Source organism: Dipodomys spectabilis, unplaced genomic scaffold, assembly GCF_019054845.1.
Source record: "Dipodomys spectabilis isolate Male_0828 unplaced genomic scaffold, ASM1905484v1 ptg000002l, whole genome shotgun sequence".
NCBI lineage: Eukaryota > Metazoa > Chordata > Mammalia > Rodentia > Heteromyidae > Dipodomys > Dipodomys spectabilis.
In genome coordinates, this window is record NW_024870679.1 from 29172812 (window position 1) to 29196304 (window position 23493).

General features: G+C 34.4%; 2 protein-coding genes across 2 annotated transcripts in view; one reads left to right on the forward strand and one right to left on the reverse strand.

Annotated features, from left to right (window-relative positions):
• The first annotated feature begins 1736 nt into the window (after positions 1-1736).
• On the forward strand, positions 1737-15916 carry Asb17 (ankyrin repeat and SOCS box containing 17). Its single transcript, XM_042684895.1, has 3 exons — positions 1737-2137; positions 13541-13820; positions 15710-15916. The coding sequence occupies exons 1-3, from the start codon at positions 1737-1739 to the stop codon at positions 15914-15916; spliced, it is 888 nt and encodes a 295-aa protein (XP_042540829.1).
• Positions 15917-17049: 1133 nt separating this feature from the next.
• The window catches only part of Msh4 (mutS homolog 4), a 72738-nt gene continuing 66294 nt past the window's right edge, over positions 17050-23493 (reverse strand). The window contains exons 18-20 of the mRNA XM_042684862.1: positions 23221-23395; positions 21896-21984; positions 17050-17241 (exon numbers count right to left, since the gene is read on the reverse strand). Of these exons, the coding sequence (XP_042540796.1) occupies positions 17050-17241; positions 21896-21984; positions 23221-23395 (456 nt within the window). The remainder of the gene's footprint in view (positions 17242-21895; positions 21985-23220; positions 23396-23493) is intronic.

The following is a 23493-nucleotide window of genomic DNA, read 5'->3' on the forward strand; positions in this document are numbered from 1 at the left end:
ATACTAAATAAAAAACAAAAGAAAAGAAAAGGTAGGTCTCACTTTTTGAATAACTAAGAGAATAGAAGTAAAGGTTCTAAACCCATTTTTCCTGAAACATTAGTTTCACTACATGGTAGACATTTCATCTTGAGCAAGTCATTCTTGCCCATGAAGCTATTTACCATAGCTTCCTTATCTATGGAGTTATTAAAAATATTGAAGGATTTAATATGTAAAGTACTTAAACAGCAACAAGAATTCAGTAAGTGGGTTTTAAGAGTTACATATGCTTGTACAAAAGTGTCCACAAATACATTGTTATGTAAATAAAAATCAGCTCATAGAATCAATTATTCCATTAGTATAAAAATGTCAATTTATTTATATATGAATATCCATATATAAATAGTATAAAATACTTGAAATACTACTGATAAAAATACTAACATGAGTATCTCAGAGATTTTCACGGACTCTATTATGTTTCAAGTTTGACAAGTCAACACAAATATTTTAATGATTTTAAAAATGTATTTTGAGGGCTGGGAAGGTGGCTCAGTGGTAGAGCGCTTGCCTTGCATGCCTGAGGCCCTGGGTTCGATTCCTCAGCACCAGATAAGCAAAAAGAGAAAAGCAGGAAGTGGCGCTGTGGCTCAAGTGGTAGAGCGTTAGCCTTGAGCTGAAGAGCTGAAGGGACAGCGCCCAGGCCCAGAGTTCAGGCCCCATGATCGGACCCAAAAAGAAAACGTATTTTGAGATGGAGAAAATGACAAAAGAGAAAATGGAGAAAAAGGATTAAATACTTGTTTTGGAGAGATGACAACATGTATTGTTATCATGATGAAAAGTTCAGAATTTACAAAATCTAATGCAGCCTATCAGAATGAACCCAAAGTTATAATTTCCTCTTGCTAAAGAGAAATCACGCATTAAGCTACCTTTAGAATACAAATACATATACCCAGGATTATTAGAATTAAGACTCATCATTTTGTGAATGGTAATAAAAAGGTAGAAGAAACATGAACTAGTAAACAATGATGACACAATTGTGACATATTTTCCTTTATTTTACTAGGTCAAGAATATGAACTTGAAGTCTTTTTGTCAGATTCAGGGCCTCACAAATGGTAGGGAAGTACTATAATCATTAGGAAAAACCTCCAACCCTCAAGCAAGAAGTACCTTTAATGCCCAAAGTGTATATATTTTGCCTGGTTCAAAGAGAAATCATTTCTATAAAATCCAAAATTCTGGAATTAAGTTTCTTAATATTGCATTACACTTTCTCCCTCAGAGGGACAACATAGTGACTAAACAATCTCCTCAACTATAAAATAAGAGAAATAACCAATGATAATTGAGAACAAGAAGAATTCATGGAGAACATGAGAACAGTATCAGTTAGTCTAATATATAAACAGTGCTTTGAACACTTGAAAAGCACACAAGACCAAGCTGAATTTTGGGAAAGTTAAAAATATTATAGCTTAGCTCTCCTGCCTACCGTTTGTTGAGTGTCGCTCTCAAATATCTCCAAGTTACATATAATATCCCAAATTTCTGACCCATGCTGATGACAGATCTTCATCGATTGTGATGTCATCCAGTAAGTCCTGGTAATAATGCATCTGTTTTTTTTCCTGCATGCAGCTTAAAGGGCACTTTCTGAGTGTAACATATCAAAATATGTAACGGGAGGGACAGAGTATGACTACCTGTGACATTGTATCTACACTGGGCCTTACGAAGCAATGAGTAAATCTTCTAAACTATGTCGAAAGACTTCTTTTCCAAGAGGCAATATATTCTGCAATCTCATTGAAAAAATTGTTAAGCGACCATCCTTGCAATTTTTGGGTCAGTGGGGATATCATTGCTATGAACCTAGGATTTACCGAACACTGGCAAAAATTTTGAGGTATGTCGACCTCGATGGGTTTGACATACTACTCACAGACTATATTGCATTTGTGGAAAAATCGGGATACCGTTTTGAACTAAATTTTAATCTTGAATTTACTGAAATATGTGTGAATACAATTCTATACTGGGTTTTTGCCAGAAAAGGTAATCCTGACTTTGTGGAATTGCTCCTCAAGAAAACCAAAGACTATGTTCAAGACAGAAGCTGTAATTTGGCACTTATATGGAGGTAATAATCTCAACTGTTTTTACAATAGAGTAACAAGCTTATTTTTATAAGAGTACAGTACTCCTTTTTTCAAAAAGTTGTACATCTAGTGCTTATGTAGGAATAAGAAATATTGACTTAGTTGCTCAATAGTTTCTTTACTCTTACATTCCTGAATTATATGAAAAATAATGTTTTACTTGTGTGTACATTATACCCTAATGATTTATTTGCAGTCTTGTACTATACAGCTTACATATTACTGTTCAAGGAAATGTAGTGTAAGAAAATGTAGGTTTAAAAAAAATAAGTATGTTTCCCTAACTACACAAAGATACTGTTTTCTCTAATACTATGACCTCTTCCTTTTTCATACACTGAAGTTATATGTTTATGTATGTGTAAGTTGATTTTCAAAGCACAAGTGACAATGTATATACATCTTCATTGTAATATATTTTTAAATTTTTATTATCTTTACCTAATTATACAAATGTGGTTTCCTTCAACATGTGACTTATGAGTGTTGTGCACCCCTTCCATCCTTTACTTAGAATATTATTAAAACTTATAAAACATTTTAAAACTTATTAAGCGTATTAAAAAGTTCTATTTTTATGTTAAACATGGTTAAAGTTGACTCCACATTCTCTACAATTGAGCAAAATAAGAGCCAATGACATGTTACAGTGTGCAACAGTCCAAATATGTCAACCTACTAATAAATATACTGAAGGTCTTATAAAAAGATTGCGTTGTGATCTCTCTGTAGAGTCTGAAACAGATTCCCAAGTACTTAGTCTAACTCAACTTATTCTTTGGGTTTATGTATTAGTTTGATTAGACCAGATGTGCATTTGTTCATTCAAGGCAGTGTTTATTGCTCACATCATGTGGGTAGCACTGCGCTAAGCACATGGACACACTCTGGTGTACAGTAGACAGATAAGAACAGTTTAAGTTCTGCAGAAAGCAGAGATGTTTGTTAATTGTGTTTTACTGTGCTATTGGAGAACTCTGGCATTATGTTCCTTAATGATTATTCATGCGCATAAAACAAGAGTTGTGGTTTGGAACTATCAACAAATAGCCATCTAATTATCACTTTTGGGGTGTTGTTTTAAGTTACTATTATATTTGGAGTTATAGCAGGGATTCATAGTGTCAAAAGCTAGGGTAAGTAATGCCTATGTGCTTTGAAAAGCCCATGGGAAAGAAAAAAGTAGTAAAATAGAGAATAAAATAAATGAAAAAATATGGAGGAGAGAGGAAAAATTCCAATGATGATAGAGGACCATTAACAGCTTTTTTGTCTGTGTGTGTAGTGCTGGTGGTTGAACCCAGGACCTTGCACTTGCTTAGCAAATCCTCTATACCTGAGCTATATTATATATAATTAGCAGCCAGTTAAGAGACAGATTTTAAATTAATAAATTTTGACTTAGATGCACTCACAAGGTCAAACTCATTACTAGCCAATTCTACTTATCACATTATTTGGAATTTTCACTGTCACAGAATTTTAAATTTGAGCCGTCTGAGAATTTATTGGCAACCCTTTATTCTGGCAGTAACCTCTGGCAGGACATCCCTCTATGGTTCCCACATCTTTGCTTGAACAACTATACCATTCGTGAGTTAACTTTCCTGACGTGAGTTAGGTTTTTGCTTTGGATCTTCTGTTTCCCTCATATTCAGTTTCCTGAAAGGATTTCTCCAGTTGCATAATCTTAATATATCAATTAATCACAAATCTCTGTAGCTCTGACCTTTCTTGAGCTCCAGACTCCCTCTACTGTCTACCTTCATTGCAGCACGGCATCTCAAACCTAATACAAACAAAAGATAACATTGAGTTAACTAATCCCACTCTCTACCAATAAAATCCTTCCCCTGAAATTTCAGTCTTATTAATAGCCCTTGTTGCTCTATTCCATTGATGAAGCCAGAAATTTGGGGTTTAATCTTGATTCTTTTTTTCCTGCCAATCTCTTCTACCCCAGGGATTATGTAAACACATTATTATACTAGGGAATTTAATAAATTGGAGTGTATACATGTATACAAGGAGGGGTGAGCAAGAGAGATGTTGTTATGGAATAAAAGCTAGCAGGTAGTAGAATAGTCATTATGAAGATGTAAGAGTTGTAACTCAAATATTGTATAAGTTTTCGTGTGGAAGAGAAAGTTGGGTAGATTTTGTTCTTTGTATCTATAGGCATAGAAGTGGAAAAAATAGAGACAGATTTTAGTACATAGTGAGGAAGACAATTATTTTGACTATCTCCAAGACATGTCCTAATTCTTCTTATTTTCATCTGCTCCATTTCTATCCCAGGTGAAGCTACCATCATTTCTTGCCTAGACATCAGCAATAGATTTTAAAGATCATCCCAGCTTTTACTTTTCCCTCACAATCTATATAATATACTCCAAGTGGACATCTGAACAGTATTTTTAAAGCATAAAGTAGCTCTTAATGCCCATGCTGAAACCGTTTCAAGATTTTACCAGTATAAATATGTCAAGAACACCTCTTTCTATAAAGCCCTACATGAATGACCCTAATTCCTCTCAAGTCTTGTTATTCTCCGTTTTGACCACTATTTCATCTAGCAAACCTGATTTTTTTAAAAATATCCTAAAAGTTCTCTCCTGCCTTAAGGCCGTAGAACTGCTTCCTTGGCTTAAAAATCTTCCTCCCTCAGATCATCCTATGGCTGCTTCCTACCAGATAAATCAGTGCAAATATCATCTCTCAGAGAGATCTGCCCTTATTATATAATGCAAAAAAGCCAGCCAGTCATTATCAGCATTTTATTTTCATTCTCTGCACAGGATTGATCAGTCATCCTTTGATTTGCTGTTTGTATGTTCAGCATTTTCCCTCGCTTATAAGCTGTGTGAGAGCAGGAATCTTCATTGACTCTTTGGTGCCTAAAACTATGCCTAATACATAGCAAGTGTTCAAAGACACTTTTGTTAAATCATAAAGTGAATTTTGATACAGTTTCGTTCTCCTTCCTCACAGTGTGCTCAAATCTATCTCCATTTTTCCACTTCTATGCCTATAGCTATAAAGAATAAAATCTACCTGACTCTCTTCCATCCTAAAACCTATACAATATTTGAGCGCAGCTCTTATGTCTTCATAATGACATTAATTACTACTTGTTATATTTTATTCCTATAACAGCATCTTTCTTTGTCACCCTTCCTTCTATACACTCCAATTTGATAACTTCCCTAGTATAATAATGGCATGTTTATATAATCCCTGGGGTAGAAGATACAATAAATGAGGAAAAGAACTTGTCTCCATTTTCACAACAAGCCTTCAACAAACAAATGTCACCATGTAGATAGATTGTAAGAGCTGGAGACATGATTCAAACAGTACAGTGCCTGTATAGCAAGGGAAAAGCCCTGAGTTCAGAATTGCTGGAAACAAATTATGACCAGCTAAAAAGATGATGTTATTCAATTAAAGTAACATTTTCCAAGTATGAGGTACTGTGTTATTTGTTGGAACTATAAAGAATTTCCATATTTCTGATTTTGGAGATCTAACATAAGTGAGTGAAAAATACAAAAAAATTACAGTTACATTATAAATAGAAGCATGTGAAGGGAGAGAGAACAGAAAAATAAATTTTTAATAGTTTGGAAAGGGTATATAATTTGAGAAGGCTCTCAAGATGTCTTAGGGTTTTCATTTTCTTTCCCTTGAAGAAATACAATCTAGGGACTGGGAAGGTGGCTCAGTGGTAGAGTGCTTGCTTCCCATGTACGAGGCCCTGGATTTGATTCCTCAGCACCACATAAGCAGAAAAAAATGGAAGTGGTGCTGTGGCTCAAGAGGTAGAGTGCTAGCTGAGGACAGTGCTCAGGCCCAGAGCTCAGGCCCCATGACCAACAAAAATGAAGAAGGAGGAGGAGGAGGAGGAGGGAGGAGGAGGAGGGAAGAAAAGGGAGGAGGAGGAGGGAGGAGGAGGAGGGAAGAGGAGGAGGAGGGAAGAGAAGGAGGAGGAGAAGAAGAAGAAGAAGAAGAAGAAGAAGAAAGGACAGAGTGCTCAGGCCCTGAGTTCTAGCTCCAGGACTGGCAAAGAAAAAGAAAGAAAGAAAGAAAGAAGAAAGAAAGAAAGGAAAGAAAGAAAGAAAGAAAGAAAGAGAGAGAGAGAGAGAGAGAGAGAGAGAAAGAAAGAAAGAAAGAAAGAAAGAAAGAAAGAAAGAAAGAAAGAAAGAAAGAAAGAAAGAAAGAAAGAAAGAAAGAAGAAAGAAAGAGAAAGAAAGGAAAGAAAGAAAGAAAGAAGGAAGGAAGGAAGGAAAGAAAGAAAGGAAAGGAAGAGAAAAGAAATAAAATCTAGACAAGTAAAGACCAACAGAAATCCATATTGTATCTAATGACTATAGGCAGTTTACTAATAGCTACAAAGTGAGATGAGAATCAGGTAGTGACAACAGATGAAGCCTGGAAATGAAACCATGAAAAACTTTAGATAAGATCTTGCAATGTGCTTCAGGCTTGCCTGGAATTCATGATCCTCCTGCTCCATCTCCCCAGTCCTGGGGTTATGGTTGTGTACCACCACATCCAGCTAAATTTGAAATGTATGGTGATGACCAGTTAATAAAGGCAAAACATATAGAATGAAGAGATTGCTCAACCCCCAAGAGAGACTGGATTCTAGGAAGCAAGAATACAATGGTACTAATTAGTGGGCTATCCAAACAAGGAACAATAACTGTCCCCAGAATCCTATAGGAAGAATGGGGAGAAGTTTATTTGATAGAGGGAAGTGGTTAGAGGAGTTATGGAAGTTGAATGTACACAACATATTTACGTAAATGTTTATAATAATTTTAAGGGAGAAATAATCTACTTTGCCATAATCTTCCTTGCTCATGGAATCTTTTGACATCACTGCTGTTCCAATAAGTTACAATGAAATCTTAACCTGAATCAGTAGTAATGGGAGCAAAAGATATCTTTTAAGTAGATTAGTAAGGCACAGAAAGTGATTAGAAGTAGAAAATCAAAGATAGGAAAGACTGAATTTTGAGACTAGTTGATTATCATATTAGTTTCCTGTTGCCATTATAACAAATTGCCACAAACTTAGTGTCTGAAAACAACATAAATTTGTTATTTTATAGTTCTAGAGATCTAAATGACATTTTTCAGTTTTGTTTGCTTTACTTAATGAATAATAATTTTTCAGAAATATTTGTCTTCATCTAATGTTTGATCCCATTGTACATTTTTTGGTCTTTGAGCTTGAATGTGGAGCTTTACTCCCTCAATACTATGATTTTCCCTTGTATTCCATTCTGAAGTTCTTCTGAAGAACACTGAATCCAATCCAGACTGTTGTGAAACCAGTATCTTTGTCAAAAGGTATAGTGCACTTTCATATATGACAAAATGTACAAAGTGTTCTCTCAGCTCAATTAGCCACTGAGGTCCAAGGAATTTTTAGGAGAAGAGCAATTGGCTGACCAAGGTTCGTGTGCAGTGCCCCAACACCCATCACTGTGGATGCTGTCATCTTGAGAGGAGGTCCCTGACTCTGAAAACCTGTTTCAGCAGTTCCATTTGGTTTTCCTTTGCCATCGAGAGGACAGTAATGTTTCTCTACAATGTGACCCTCTCCCTCCTTCCTTGACTACAGTATGCTCCCTTCTCATTTCAAGATTTTAATTACATCTGGAAAGCCTCTTTGGTCATACTGAGGGGACATTATCCAGCTTACTCTAATGGCCATGTCACACACTTATAAAAATATCACAAATGACCCATAAAGTCAATTTTAGACTGAGTTTGAACTGTCTAAGAAATATACAGGCATAGAGGTTCAGTGTGTGGATAGATATATAGTGCCATTTTAATGTAATTCTCTTATATCAACATTTGTTAGGATAAATGTTGGTTGCAGTGACAAGCAATTTACACAGGATAGCCACCTCCAATGCTATCACTCTGTTCTAAGTTAAATGTTTTATTTTCCTTGTGTATCAAACAAATTCTCAACATAGGATAGATTGTGCTATTTTCTACCCTAAACTTTCGGTGGCTCCATACATCTCTTTTAGATAAAAGGTGACTAAGTTTCTGCATGACATGACATCCCATCTCCTCAGTCCCATATCCTGCTATTCACTATCATGTACTTTCTACCTTTCAGTCACTTTGACTCCCTTGTTCTTTCTTCACCACTCCAGCCACACTTCTCTATGTTTGTATCTTTAAATATTTACATGCTCAACGTCTTTGCTTCCTTTTAGTCTCTGTCCAGAAACCAACTAATAGTAAGGTCCTCTCCGCTTACCTTATTTAAAATTGGAAAGTGCCATCAAAGTACCTCCCAGAATCTGTAGTTTATTTTTCACAGCATTTATATCCTTCTAACTTTATAAAATTTGCTTGTTTGCTGTGTTCATACTTTATTGTTAGTCATCCCACATGATAACATAATCAAGATGACAGAAATTTTAGTTTTGCCCACTGACATATCACAAACACCTAAAATAGTAGTACCTGGAATGCATTTGCATTTGCTCTTTGTTGGAATAAATGAGTAGACAATAGTTGGGAGTTATGGTCATGGGTGAAATTGCCCAAGGATATCCAAATGGAAACTGGTCAAAAGGCAATGTGCATGTTGATGCTGAAGAAGAAGATACAAAAGAAAAGGGGCTAATGCAGTACAGTTGAGAAGGAATAGACAAAGAGATTGATGGGTAACTTGATGACAATTCTGAACAAGTACAAGGAAAACAACTAAGAGTGGGGGGTGGATCTGGGAGGGCAGGGATGGTAAGGGGAAACAAAGGAGGAGGCAACAATGACAAGAAATGTACTCATTACCTTGCTCATGTAATTGTAACCACTCTGTATGGTACTTTCACAATAAAAAAAACTTATTAATAAAAAAGCAAGTCTACTACATTAAATATCACAGATATAAAATTATTATGGAGAAGTAGCTATTAGAAACCAAAGGAGAATGTGTAGAAAAATCAGATATAATTATAGCTACAAAACTAAATCATCCTCTGAATGTCAATATGGAAATATTATGCCCCATTTCATAAGCATAGATGACAGGTTTTCAGATGCAAGGTTCAGTTCATTAACCTCACATTTAAAAACTGATTCTTGCTTTGCTTGCCTCATTCCATTCATATAAATACTGTTATAATTAACTGTCAGTACCCATTAAGCAAATTTTGGTTTATCATACTATACTCTTTTAAGCATGAGGATTAATCATATGTCATTTGGATACAGATTTTACTTTTAAAAATCATTCTAAGCCTAGCTGAGTTTTAGTCATGTTTTCAACATTTTACAATATTCTTTCAATACCTTCTATAGGTAATACCAATTTTAATATTCATTAGCCATCTTTTATCTATACAACTTAACAATAACCACTTTCAGTGTATTTTTTTCTGTTTCCTGAATTCCCAGACTTATAAAGCACTTAAGTTAAATACTTTCTTAAGAACTGTAGGATGAATGAATTGCATTGGATTTGAAAACATTAAATGATTATACATCACCCACAATTGGATTTTTAAAAAATCGAAATAAATATTTGATTGCTTGCCATGAACCTAGCTTTATTCTAGGTTCTTAGAAATACAGTTGTGACCCATACATCTACTGAGGGGCATCTGGGTTGGTTCCATATCTTAGCTATGGTAAATAATGCTGCTGCAATAAACATAGTTGTACTGGTAGCTTTAGTATGGTCTTGTGATCATTTGGGTAAATGCCCAAAAGTGGGATTGCTGGGTCATAGGGGAGCTCTTTGTGGAGTCTTTTGAGGAACCTCCATACTACTTTCCAAAATGGTTGAACAAGTTTACACTCCCACCAACAATGTAGTAGGATTCCCTTCTGTCCACATCCCCTCCAGATCTGTTGTTACTAGAGTTCTTGATTATAGCCATTCTAACTGGGTAAGGTGGTATCTCAATGTTGTTTTGATTTGCACTTCTTTTATGGATAGGGAGGTTGAGCATTTCTGCATGTGTCTATTGGCCATTCTTCTTTCCTCTTCGGAGAAGTTTCTCTTTAAGTCTTTAGCAGTTCTTTCTTTGAGGATTTGTTGTAGGGGGATTTAATTTTTTGAGTTCCAGGTATATTTTAGATATGAGACCCCTTGTCTGTTGTATGGCTAGTGAAGATCTTCTCCCAATCCATGTCAACAAAAATTACCGCCCTTTAAAGCCACTGAGGCTTAAGTTTTACAAATCATGTTGTTCAATAATTTACTTTGAAGATGAGAAAATGGAAGTTTAAAGATATTTCATAGATTTTTCAAAATGATAAGAAGTTAAGGGAAGGAAGTGAAGCATACCTCAAGAAGAATAAGTTTAGGGCAACTGCCTTCAAAGAAGTTTATTAGAAAAAAATCTTCCAAGCCGGGCCCTGGTGGCTCACTCCTGTAATCCTAGCTACTTAGGAGACTGAGATCTGACTATCATGGTTCAAAGCCAGCTGAAGCAGGAAAGTCCTTGAGACTCTTATCTCCAATAAACCACCAGAAAACCTATTTGGTGCTATGGTTCAAGCCTTGAGCTGGAGAGCACAGGGACATCACCCAGGCCCAGAGTCCAAGCCCCATGACCAACAACAACAACAACAACAACAACAACAACGAAGTCTTCCAAAAGCAATGTCTCTCAATTTTAGGAGAATATATACAATGAGACAATGTGAGAGCTAGGTACAGTACTGGTTTAGAATATTAGGTACCTATAATATGTACATATGACCAGATAAAGATGAAGTTAAGTGAAATGAACCCCAAGATAGGGACACATGTGGTTTTGTCTTTCTTGCTATTGTTTCTAATGTATTTATAAGGTACCATGTGATTTTTTGTTGCTTTGTATGTTCCTCCCCTATGTTATAACCCCTGTTTTCACTGTATTTAATGTCAAAATAATTTGGGGAGGGGAAGGGAAAAAACAAAATGTTTAAATAGGGATACAGGTTGACCCACTGTAACAAAGCGATGTACAAGACACTATGTTGAAAAACAAACTTTACAATTTAGGCAGGGGTGGGAGGGGTAGGGTGGGGGGAAGTGTAGTTGTGGAGGTGGGAGGGAAGGGATGGTAGGGGGAAAACAAAGGAGGAGGCAGCAATGCTTCATAAGAAATGTACTCATTACCTTGCTCATGTGACTGTAACCCCTCTGTACAGTATTTTCACAATAAAAACGTATTAAAACATGTAATATAGAAGTACTTTGAGTTTAACTTTGGTATGTGTTGGAAGTGTATGTTAAAAAGTAAAAAGGACAGAGATTATTCAAGGAAAAATGAAAAATAGGTAAAGAGACACAGATATACATATGCTAGTAGCAGAATTAAGGTAGGACCTAAGTTACTTTGCACCATCCTATATTATTTGTTTAGATCATAGTTTTCTTGCATTTCAGAGTACAGAGAAGGTTTGGAGATAAGCTCTAAGGCTAGTGATTGGAGCTCCTGACTAGGGACCCAGTAGGAAAGAGGACTCTAGAGCCCTAAAATTAACTGTGACCACAGATGATCCCTTTCCTTTAAGGGATCATCATTAACTGTCTTTAAGACAGTTTGAAAACAACTCATTGAATATAGCATGTTTATATAGTGAAGCCAATCCTAACAGTGACCTATTCCTAATCTAACTAGAAAACATGAACTAGTCCTTCACGTCTCAGTTCATGGGAAATCATTTTTCCAGGGAGTGTTTCATCACTCCTCAATGCTTCTAGAGTACTTCAAGCATACTGTCAGAGTGATTATTCCCTTGTATTTATTGTATTGAATTGTCTAATTTCCTTGATAATAATCAAGGACTGCAACTTTTATCGCTATGGTCATATGCTCTAGACAAGTAAGTAGTTAAGGAAGGAATGAGTAAATTAAAAATATATGAGAAAACAGCTTGAGAGACTGAGTTGGTCAAGATCACACAGCTAGGAGATTCAAAACAGTTCCCACTGTTTACACTATTATGAGTGCTTTCTCCATCTCATTTCAATACATGCAGCCTTAAAGTTCTCTTCCCCTTACTCTGCATAGTTATTTAAAACCAATACAACACTTTTCATGCTATTGTACAAACTAGATTTTAGTTGTCAGCCAAGCTAAGAGGCAAGATTATTAATCAAATTTCTCTTTGATTAGTACTAAAATCATATCATATCTAGCAAAATTAAGTCTTATTAGTATAAAATTCCCTTTGGTCAGACCTAATACTGTGTTGACATTTACATAGCCCACTAAATAGTAACCACAAAAGATTATTTTAAGTGAAACGTATAACACAATATAACTTTAGAAAAACTTAAGTAAATTTTTCTTTTCTACATGAGGAGGGGAGAATATTTCAAGTCTAGCCATTATATGGCACTCTAGGAAAAAGATAATTTTAGAAGGGATTGTTTTGTTTTTGAAATAGATTCTCTCTCTGTAGGCCAGCTTGGTCTTGAAATTCACATGTAGAACGGGCTAACTAGAGGAAATTTCAAATTTTATTCTTTTTGGGTCTGGTCATGGGGCCTGAACTCTGGGCCTGGGCACTGTCCCTCAGCTCTTCAGCTAAAGGCTAGCGCTCTATCACTTGAGCCACAGCACCACTTCCGGCTTTTTTCTTTTTGCTTATGTGGTGCTGAGGAATCGAACCCAGGGCCTCAGGCTTGCAAGACAAGCGCTCTACCACTGAGCCACCTTCCCAGCCCCTCAAACTTTATTCTTAATGGAAGAAGTTAAAATTCTGCTTGTTGAGGCACCTGATATAGTTTTCACCATAATTTATATTTCTAGGCCAATGAACATCATTTCTAATTTTATTAACACAAAAAACTAGAAATAGTTTCATTTATTCCTTTTTCATTTAATTTGCAATCTCTATTCAAGCTCATGTGTGATATATGATAGAGAACAAAAATAAGGAGATATCAAAATGATCACATAATTCTATTAATAAAGTGAAATAAAATATCTTCAAGCCTAAACTTTCCAAGCTTTATAATCAGTTTTATAATACTTTTCTATTCAGTATGGGTTTATCAGATGAGAAATACAAAACAGCTATATCTGAAGGAAAAAATACCTCCCTGTACTGTAATTTTTTTTATTTTTACAAGGGTAAAGGGAATTTTACCTGTGTGGTACTTTTAAGCTTTAGTTTTGCCTAAATTTATACAATGTAAAATTTTCTTTAACACACGTTATATAGAAACATAAATTATATAATATGTGAAAGTGTACATTAAAATTTAAGCCTATTTGCATTTAATATTACATTATTATTTTTTGCTTTTTTATTATTTACTTTTTTATTATTTATTACTATCACTACAGTGTTAATCACATTTAATTATATAGCCAATAAGCTTCTATTTTGCTTGATTCCAGAACTTTCACACCAGTATACTGTCCAAGCCCACTAAGTGGCATCACTCCTCTCCTTTATGTAGCTCAGACAAGACAGTCGAATATCTTAAAAATACTCCTGCAATATGGGATCTTAGAAAGAGAAAAAAACCCTATCAACATTGTCTTAACAATATTGCTGTACCCTTCAAGAGTGAGAATAATGGTTGATCATGAGTTAATTGATATCCAGGAAGATGCCAAAACATGCTTAATGCTATGTTCCAGAGTACTTTCAACCATTTCAATCAAGGAAATAGAGGTAAGCAAAATATTGTTCTCTGTATTTGGGCTCAAATATTGACATATTTTAACATATAACTGTGGAGACAGAAATAAAGTTAATTCTTAATGTTTAGGTTATATCTATGACAAGTTAATCAGTATGACTGATTTCTGCCTCTTAGGACAAAATTTTAAATTTTAAATGAGTCCATCACCTCAAAGTTTTGATTTTATAAACCTGAGAAAATGAGTATTGTGTTTCTTTCTACAACTATAAGCATATACTAAGAAATAGATTTTTTTATTTAAAATAGACAATTTTAAGCATTATAGAAATATGAAGGCTTAAAATATTCAGTTGAAGATATCTTCAAGTACAGGGAAAAGAATCAACTCTATTAGTCAATGATCATCGTTCCTAAATTTAACTAAATTTAATTTAGTATTTATAAATACTAAATTATATTTGTCCATAGGAAGAAATGTCTGCTTAATAGAAACATTCCTGTAAATTGATGTAAATTAATGATTGCCAGTCCTGGGGCTTGAATTCAGGGCCTAAACTATGTTTGCTCAGGGCTAGCATTCTACCAATTGAGACACAGATCTTTTTGGTGGTTAATTTGTGAGAAGAGTCTCACAGACTTTTTTGCCCAGGCTGGCTTAAAACTGTGATCCTCAGATCTCAGCCTCCTGAGTAGGAAGGTTTACAGGCATATGCCACTGGTGCCTGTCTACTCCTGTAAATTTCAACCAGTTAAATTACCAACAGAACAATAGAGTAACTTTCGAAATACACTAATGGGATTTATAACTCTGCTGCTTTTTAAATGTCTCAATTTTAACACTTGGGCCAATTGTAAGATAAATAAATTGGCAAACTTATTTTATTAACCTATGTATAAAACAAACTGTTTTGCATGCACAGTCAGTTGCTTGTTGTTGCCCGTGTTAGTCCTGACTGCTTAATTATTAAAGAACATACCAATTTTCAACAGATTCCACGAATGTTATTCCCAAGGGAGAACTATAGTAGAAAAGTACTACAATGGAATTGACCAATATCACCTGCTTGAGTAGAAAAGATTACATTGATTAACACTTTGTTCTCCACTTTGCATTTCCATATTTCTGTACCATAGCACATATGTTTTATTGTAAATACATATTTAGATATTTCTATATCTAAGTCCCAGGTCTTTTAAGTAATTATTCCAAGCACCTACCATAATACTGAGGATATATCACAGTTGGCTGAATAATTAATGAATATAGACAAATATAAGCAAATCAATAAAAGTGTCAAAGAACCTGGGAAGTATAAGGTTCTAATGGGAAACTATCTCTGTAATAAGGAAATATCCTTTCTATCTAAGTCCATCTATTGACATTTGACCTCTGAAACTAAATCCTTAAATATATACCTTATCAAAATCCTGAAGATAGATATACTTGGGGAGGACTTTACTCAGGTTTTGTGTGTTAACTTTCACTCTACACTCAGGGGAACCATCTAGGGAACTTTCAGAATTTACACAGTCTATGTCCAACCCCAAACCAACAGAATCAAACTTTCTGGAATAGAACCTGAGCACTGATCATTTATAGTCTCCCAGATAATTCTATTGTGTGACAATTTTGATAACTCTTCTGAAAAGAGAAGCTGATAAAATAGAAGTGTAATCCATCTAACATTAAAAACTTTCCTAGTCATAGATATAATTTTGCTGTTTCCATATATGTATTACAAAAACTTTTATCGTTATGAGAATAAAATGGAAATAAAACATTTGTATCAAGTGGAAACACTTTGGAAAAAATTACAAGGGGTTTATACATTTAAGACCTGTTATCTGAATTTAAATTTAAGATGTTAATAATCTGAATTAATCCAATGATTAACATGACAAAAGTAATTTTTTTCAGACACAACTGAGTTTAGGAAGACGTCCAATTATTTCAAATTGGTTGGAGTATATCCCTTCAACAAGATACAAAGATCCATGTGAACTACTACATCTTTGCAGAATAACCATCAGGACTCAATTATTAAACAACAATATGCTCCCAAATGGAATATTTTCACTTCTAATTCCTGTTCGTCTACAGAACTACCTGAATTTAGAAAGCTAATATGCATCTTTATTCTAAGTTCTTTAAAGATGCTTTCCATTGTATGACTTTGAAGTTAATAAACTATTAATCTCATGTAAGTTCTTGTTGTATTAAATATTCCATTAGAAAATGTCTTTTTATATCATGTCCTAAATCTCAATCATTTTTAAGTCTATAGGTGACTCAACCCATTATCTTCTGCAGTGTGGAATAAATTATATGCATTATAATACAAAAAGAAAATAATCTGTTTTTATTCTTCTTTATAACTTCAAAATGAAAATGTTATGTTAAAAGTGTTAACATTGTGAATTTACCTCATGAAATTAGAATTCAAAGGCAAATACTCTTTTTAAATACCTATTCAATAGATTTTTCTCTGTAACTACAGGATCTAACTTATAACACAATGGGAGGATAATTCACATGGTTATTAAAAAACAGCTCTGTAAAATGTCCCATATGAATCAAATGATGCATATAAACATACCAACATTACATTTCTGCTGTTTTTTGTCTAATAAAGATGGAAAAAAAGAAATAAAAGTTAAGCAAACTGCACTATTGGATATTCAGAAAACATAATGGGTCAGTAGTGGGACTGCCCCTTCCAGAATTACTGCCTTTATTACCAAACAACGATTTGTTTATTTTCATGTTTTAAAACTATACAGTATCAAAAAGAATACTGTAAAAATTCTCAGTATCATTTAATGAACTTGAGAATCCTCTAGGATTGGAATATAGGGATATTAGTTAAGAAAATGAGTTATCATCATCATCTTCAAATTACTACTTCAAAGAAAAATGTAAGCCAAAGATCACGTTTCTACACTCAATAAGACTTTTAAACTAAAATATTTATGACAATATTTTGAAAGTATAAATAATTTGAAAGTATAAACTCAATACAATGGAAAGTATCATAAATAATTGTTAAAGTGTTGTATTACAGTTTTTATATCATAAGAATCCTTTAAAAACAGTTGTTATTTGGCAAGTTATAACAATTACTTTTCATGTAGAACAAATAGGTGAAAACTCTAGTTCATATTATTTTTATTACAAAATGAGCAAGTGTATTTGCTCTCGGGAGATACATTAATTCTAGGTTTTTCATATTAAATATACTATTTCATTATTTGAATATGTTATTCTTCAGTCTGTTCTGGAACTTGTTCATCCTGGGAAAAATCTTCTTCATACTTCTTCTTGAGATTACTTAAATAGACTCGCAACCTGTCTGGATCCAACTGAGAATTTCGAGCAGTTTGAACAAGTCTAGTAGCTAGATGATACACAGCTCTCTGTCTTTTCATCTCAGGAGTACTCCTATGGTTTTGCTGTTCGTAAAATATGAGTTAATATGAGTTAATACATGAGTTAATAATACATATTATGATTTTTTAATCATAGTTTGGTACTGTCCTATCCTAGAAATTTGGTACTATCTTAGAAATTTGGCACTCAAGAATTAATTCCTTTAGGTAAATCAGTTCTGTCCAACTGGTAAAAATTACTGCTAAAAGTAATAATATACTATACTAAAAATGCTTTTGGACAACAAATGGACAACAAAATTTCTCAGAAGTACTTAGAACTTTATGATAGATACGTTGAAAATTACTTTTCAATAAAAAAGATCTTGCTGAATGAATAATAAGTCAAACTGTTCAACAAGCTACCAAATAAACAGAAGAAAATCAAACAGGTTTTACAACTGTCATTAAAAAGGTATATGGGAAAATGGGCACCGCTGGTTCCTGCCTATAATCCTAGCTACTCAGGAGGCTGAGATCTGAGTATCCAGGTTCATAGCCAACCATCGCAGAAAAGTCCCTGTGAGATTCTTATCTCCAATTAACAATTCCAAAACCTGAAGTGGCACTGTGGCTCAAGTGGTAGAACACTAGTGTTGAGCACAATGAGGCTCAGGGACAGTGCCCAGGCCCTGAGTTCAAGCTCCACAACCGACAGAAAAAAAAAGGCGTGGGAAAACAGAACTTCTCATTACTATGCAGTTATTTTTACTGTAATGTCCCTAAAAAATATGACTCTGCTATTTCCCATTTTAATTAACCAAAAGATAAACTGAAAAACAAAATTAGTTATCCAAAAAGTGCTTGCAGCACAGGGTAACAGTGGCTCACATCTGCAATCCTAGCTACTCAAGAGGCTGAGATCAGAGGACCTTGTTTCAAATACAACCCAAGAAGAAAAGTCCATGAGACACCATCTTCAAAATCCCAGATTAGACATGTGCTTAAAGCGATAGAGCGACAGTCACCATGAGAAAAAGAAAAGAGAAAGAAAGTAAGCAAGAAGATAAGCAAGCAAGAAAAGAAAGAAAGAAGGAAGGAAGGAAGGAAGGAAGGAAGGAAGGAAGGAAGGAAGGAAGGAAGGAAGGAAGGAAGGAAGGAAGGAAGGAGAAAGAGAAAAAAAGAGAAAAGAAAGAAAGAAAAAAGGAGAGGAGAGGAGAAAGGGAAAGGGAAAGGAGAAAAGGAAAGGGAAAGGAGAAAAGGAAAGAGAAAGGGAAAGGGAAGGGAAAGGGAAGGGGAAGGGAGAGGGAAGAGATGGGGAAGGAAAAGGGAAGTGAAAGGGAAGGGAAAGGAAAGGAAAGGGAAAGGGAAGGGAAAGGGAGAGGGAAAAGAGGGAAAGAAGGAAAGAGGGGAAAAAGGGAGAGGGAAAGAGGGAAAGGGAAAAGGGAAAAGGGGAAGGGGGAAAGGAGAAAGGGGAAGGGAAAGGAAAGGGAAAGGGAAAGGAAAGAGGAAAAGAAAAGAGGAAAGGAAAGAGGAAGGAAAGGAAAGGAAAGGGCAGGAAAGGAAAGGAAAAGGAAAGGAAAGAAAAGGAAAAAGGAAAGGAAAGAGGAAAGGAAGACAGGAAGATATGCTTGTCCCTAAAGAGAGCACATGGGTAGTCACTGTTGTAGTCTACAAGAAAATACTACCTGAGGAGTGCATCTTAAAAATAAACAACATACATTGAAATTTACATTTATTTCTTAATTCTTAACAAGTTATACTCAAGGAAAGCTAAGAAATAATAAAATTGGAATGTGGAAAACGCTTAGACATTCACTCCTTGAATAGGGCTTCAAGTTGGGAATATAGCTGGAAAAATCTCATTCACATCTTTGCCTGAATGTAAGACTAGAAAGTTTTCCAAAACATATAACCCCTTCAACTTTCCCAGCAACATGGAATTGGAAATATTTTTTATTTTCATTATAGATCTTATGAGGTACACTAAGATATTTCACTCACTGAATAACTGGTGGTTATTTGATACATTGGGTAAATGTACCTATTTGATGCATTAGGTTAATAACCAATCATTTCAACAACAGTTGTTGGATATCTGGTATCTTGTTCCAGGTCCCAAAGGTTGTGCTTATGTACCTATGGGAGCTACAAAAACATTTATCTTTTATAATAAAGGCTTGCCAATAAACAATTGATTATGGCAGAAAATTACTATATGTTCAGAAGAATAGTTCTCTTCTAGCTCACACCAAAAAAGTTTAAAATAAATAGAATATTTGAAATGAATTCTGATAGAAGTACTTATAAGGAAGGGCAATCTGCACAGAAATAGCTCAAACAGACATATTAGAGTGAATGATACTGTTAGGTCAAAATGATAAAAATGACAAGTAGTTGATTCAATAAGAGATGTGTAAAACTAATTGTGCAAAACTAAGTGAAGTAATACAATAAAAAAGAGAAGATCTTAAAGTCAAATTAATAAACTTTATAATTATCTGAGTATCGGCAAAAGAAAAAAAAGCAACTTTCTGGTTGAGCATTGGTAGCTCTCATTAGTAATTTTAGCCACTCAGAAGGCTAACATCAGGAAAATAGCAGTTCAAAGTCAGCCATTACAGAAAAGTAAGAGATTCTATCTTTAATTAACCAACAAAAAAACCAAAGTCAGTGCTGTGACTCAAGTGGTAGAGTATTAGCCCAGCGAACAAGCTGAGGCACCAAGTTCAAGCATTGGTATTAAGAATAACTAAGTAAACAATAAAAATGCAAATTCCTGAGCAACAGGAGACATTTGAAAAGCTAGCACAATACCTAGTATCTCAAGTGATTATAATGAAGGCAGTCCTACAACTATTATAATGAAGGTAATCCTAATTTTAGGAAATAACTACAGGAGATTTAATACTACACTACCAAGCTAAGGTGTTCAACTTTTATTCAATGAAGAATAACTGAAAAGTTTCTGAGTAGGTAAAAAACACAAGACCAGTGTATTAGGAGGCAACCTGGTAAAGGTGTGATGCATAAATTAAAAAGAATTTATTACACAGACATAATGAGAAATGATTAAAAATAATGATTCCATATTTTACTCTGGTAGAGTGCTGAGACTTAAAAGTAAAGAGATGAGTTTTTCAGGAAATAATAATTAAATTTTCTATTTAAAAGACAGATTAAGATATCAAGAGTAAATATGGCTTAGATAGAGAGGGAGGAAGAGAGTGAGAGAGATTCAGAATTGAGCAGAAGTGATGATAATGGAATCTGTGAAAAAGAATGAGATCACCAAGACCACATTTTTTTAAAAAGAAAGGATGGTAAGCATTTTAAATATACTTATATTTAGTAGGTGGCAAAGAAAGGAAAGTGAAATAATGAAGGAGAAAATAAAGTAGTGAAAAAAAGAAAAAAGGAGCTAAAAACAAATTCCAAGAATCCAGGTGCCAATGGCTCACACCTGTAATCCTAGATACTCAGAAGGCTGAGATCTAAGGATCATATGTAAAACAGCCCAGGCAGGTAAGTCTATGTATGAGACATTTAACTCCAACAAACGACGCAAACTACTCATGTCCCAGGACCAGCACTAAATAAATAAATAAATTTTGTTATGTATTACTTATTATGGAGAATTATGAGGTTTACTTATGGTAATAACAAGTTCTGAAATTATAAAAATTAAAAATATTATAACAGTGGTTCTTATTTTTAATGTTTATTTTAATAGATTTATTTTCACATCAGAAAGTTAACCAGCAATAATCATTGTAAGAACCCAACTGTTTAAGCCAGCTGTTGGTAGCTCATGCCTGTAATCCTAGCTGCTCCTTGAGATCTGAGAATTTTGGTTTGAAGCCAGCCCAGGTAAGAAAGTCCACAGGACTCTTATCCCCAATTAACCATCAGAAAATCAGAGTGGAGCTGTGGCTCATGTGGAGCTCTGGATCATAGTGGTAGAGTACTAGCCTTAAGCAAAGAAGCTCAGGGACAAGTGCCCAGGCCCTAAATTCAAGCCCTGTGACTGACAAATAAATAACGATAAAAGAACTTAAATGTTTACATCTTGTCTCTTGGGGGTGCTGGTGGTTTATGCCTGTAATCCTAGCTACTCAAGGGATTGAGATCTGAGGATCACAGTTTGAAGCCAAGCCCTACAGAAAAGACCTGAAGACTCTTACCTCCAAGAAACTACCAGAAAAAGGCAGAAGTGGAGCTGTGGCTCAAGTGGTAGACTAGTAGCCTTGAGCAAAAAAACGCTGAGGGACCCAGAGTTCAAGCACCAGGACTAGCACAAATAAAGACAAAATAAAACAAAATCTTGTCTCATCTAACTGATTTGCTAGAAAAAAAATAATTACAATTGAATAAAACAAAGTTTGGAGAAGTACAAAGGATTTTCTTAGAATTACACATTTTATTTATTTTTTTTGGTCTAGTCGTGGGGCCTGAACTCTGGGCCCGGGTGCTCTCCCTCAGCTCTTCAGCTCAAGGCTAGCACTCTACCACTTGAGCCACAGCGCCACTTCTGGCTTTTTTCTTTTTGCTTATGTGGGGCTGAGGAATCGAACTCAGGGCCTCAGGCATGCAAGGCAAGCGCTCTGTCACTCAGCCAATCAATTACATATTTTAATTATTAACATATATTTGGATCAATGGCCACAATAAGACATATATATTAAAAGTATTTTATTTCAAAAGCAAATAATTCTTATTGCTAAAAAATAGATTTTACCAAAATTTGTCTTGTAATTTGAGTTGTGATTTCTCTGGCATCCAAGATAATTTCGGGTGGAAGTGATGATGCTTCTGCAGCTTTTAATCCTACAATCATAAACAAATGATTTCAATGTTTTTCTATCTTTTCTATATTAACTAACATTTTTCTTCAGATTTAAATTTCCTTTCTACAAGTATTTATGGGCTATTCAGCAATTTGAAAAATTAAGTTTTCCAATGTTCTAAATAAAAATTCATTTAATTGCCTAGGAGAAAATAGAATACCAATTATCTTGTATCTCAGAGATAACAGGAAAGAAAAGAGATAATTAGAGCAATAATAATAATAATAATAAAATCAATTATAAATAAAGTTGCTTATTAGAGTAGAAGGGTATATTGGCTTGAGGGGAGGAGAATGTGTAATTTCAAAGATAACCTGACAGCTTGCTGTTCCAACAGATCAATAAAAGTGAAATTTCTCATAAGATAACAAGTGTAGGTGACTATTTTCATGCAAATTCAAGTATCAACTATTATTCCTGTTTTCAGAACTTAATTCTATTGTATAATGTCATATAGGTTTTCTACTGTGCCTCAATAGTTCATTGTAGCTATTGTTTAACGAACAGAAGGAACACCAACATTTACTAAGAAATCTTACTGCTAGATACCGACAGGAAGTTCACATTTGATAATTCATTCAAATTTGATGACTCCACATGTAAGAAAAATTATCACTAATCCTATTTCATGCATAATGACACAATATAGCACAGGTGCTTCGGCCACCAAGGTCACATCCATAGCTAAAATATGCATGGATCAATTACAAACTCCATGAATCACAGATTATATATGTCACACAATGATTTACACAGAAAATATCTAATAAAGTTTAAAAATATCATATGATTTGGGAACATACTCCCTTTTAAGATTTTAGATTTAATTATCAAATTCCCTGAAACTGAAAAAAATGGAAAGACTCTGCCATTGAATCTGAATTTTTTGTTTGTTATATAACTTGCAAATATAAACTAAGCTATATTTCTTAGACATTACGCCACTTCCTATGCCTTTCATGCTTCAGTGTCTCTTCAAAATTACTGGTTTATATACATGTAAATGTACGTGAATGGAAACTAAGGTAGTTATGTTTTATCTAAGTGCATACAGAAACACATACATGTAAGTCAGATATATCAGATACAGTCTTAGAACACACAAATACTTAACAGAATGAGAAAGAGCTACCTATACAGACAATAAAAAAGTAGAAAATTTGTTTTAAGAGAATATACAGTGTGTCAAGGTTTAGATAATTTCTATATACAATACCATAATTTTTTTCTTCTGTAAGTCCTTTAGAAAGTTTATAGGTATACAAAATTGCTTCTTTGTTTCTTGCAGTGTTCTTTACATGCTGCACTTCAAAATGCATGTTTTCTACATTAGGGTACAAGACATCTATATGACATAGCTCCAGGAAATGTGTAGCAAACAATGTAAATGCCTAGAATATACAATAAACAATGGATATTACTTCTGTTTAAATGAACTAGAAAATTTCATTTTACGACTTAACTATAAAACTTAAGCGAAATTTTCTAA

What these genes read in the sequence shown, in the direction of transcription:
- Asb17 (XM_042684895.1), top strand. Translation starts at nt 1,737, where the DNA reads ATGAGTAAATCTTCTAAACTATGTCGAAAGACTTCTTTTCCAAGAGGC. An exon ending in AATTTGGCACTTATATGGAG is followed by an intron (nt 2,138 to 13,540) that starts GTAATAATCTCA and finishes GCTTGATTCCAG; the next exon opens with AACTTTCACACCAGTATACT. An exon ending in TTTCAATCAAGGAAATAGAG is followed by an intron (nt 13,821 to 15,709) that starts GTAAGCAAAATA and finishes AATTTTTTTCAG; the next exon opens with ACACAACTGAGTTTAGGAAG.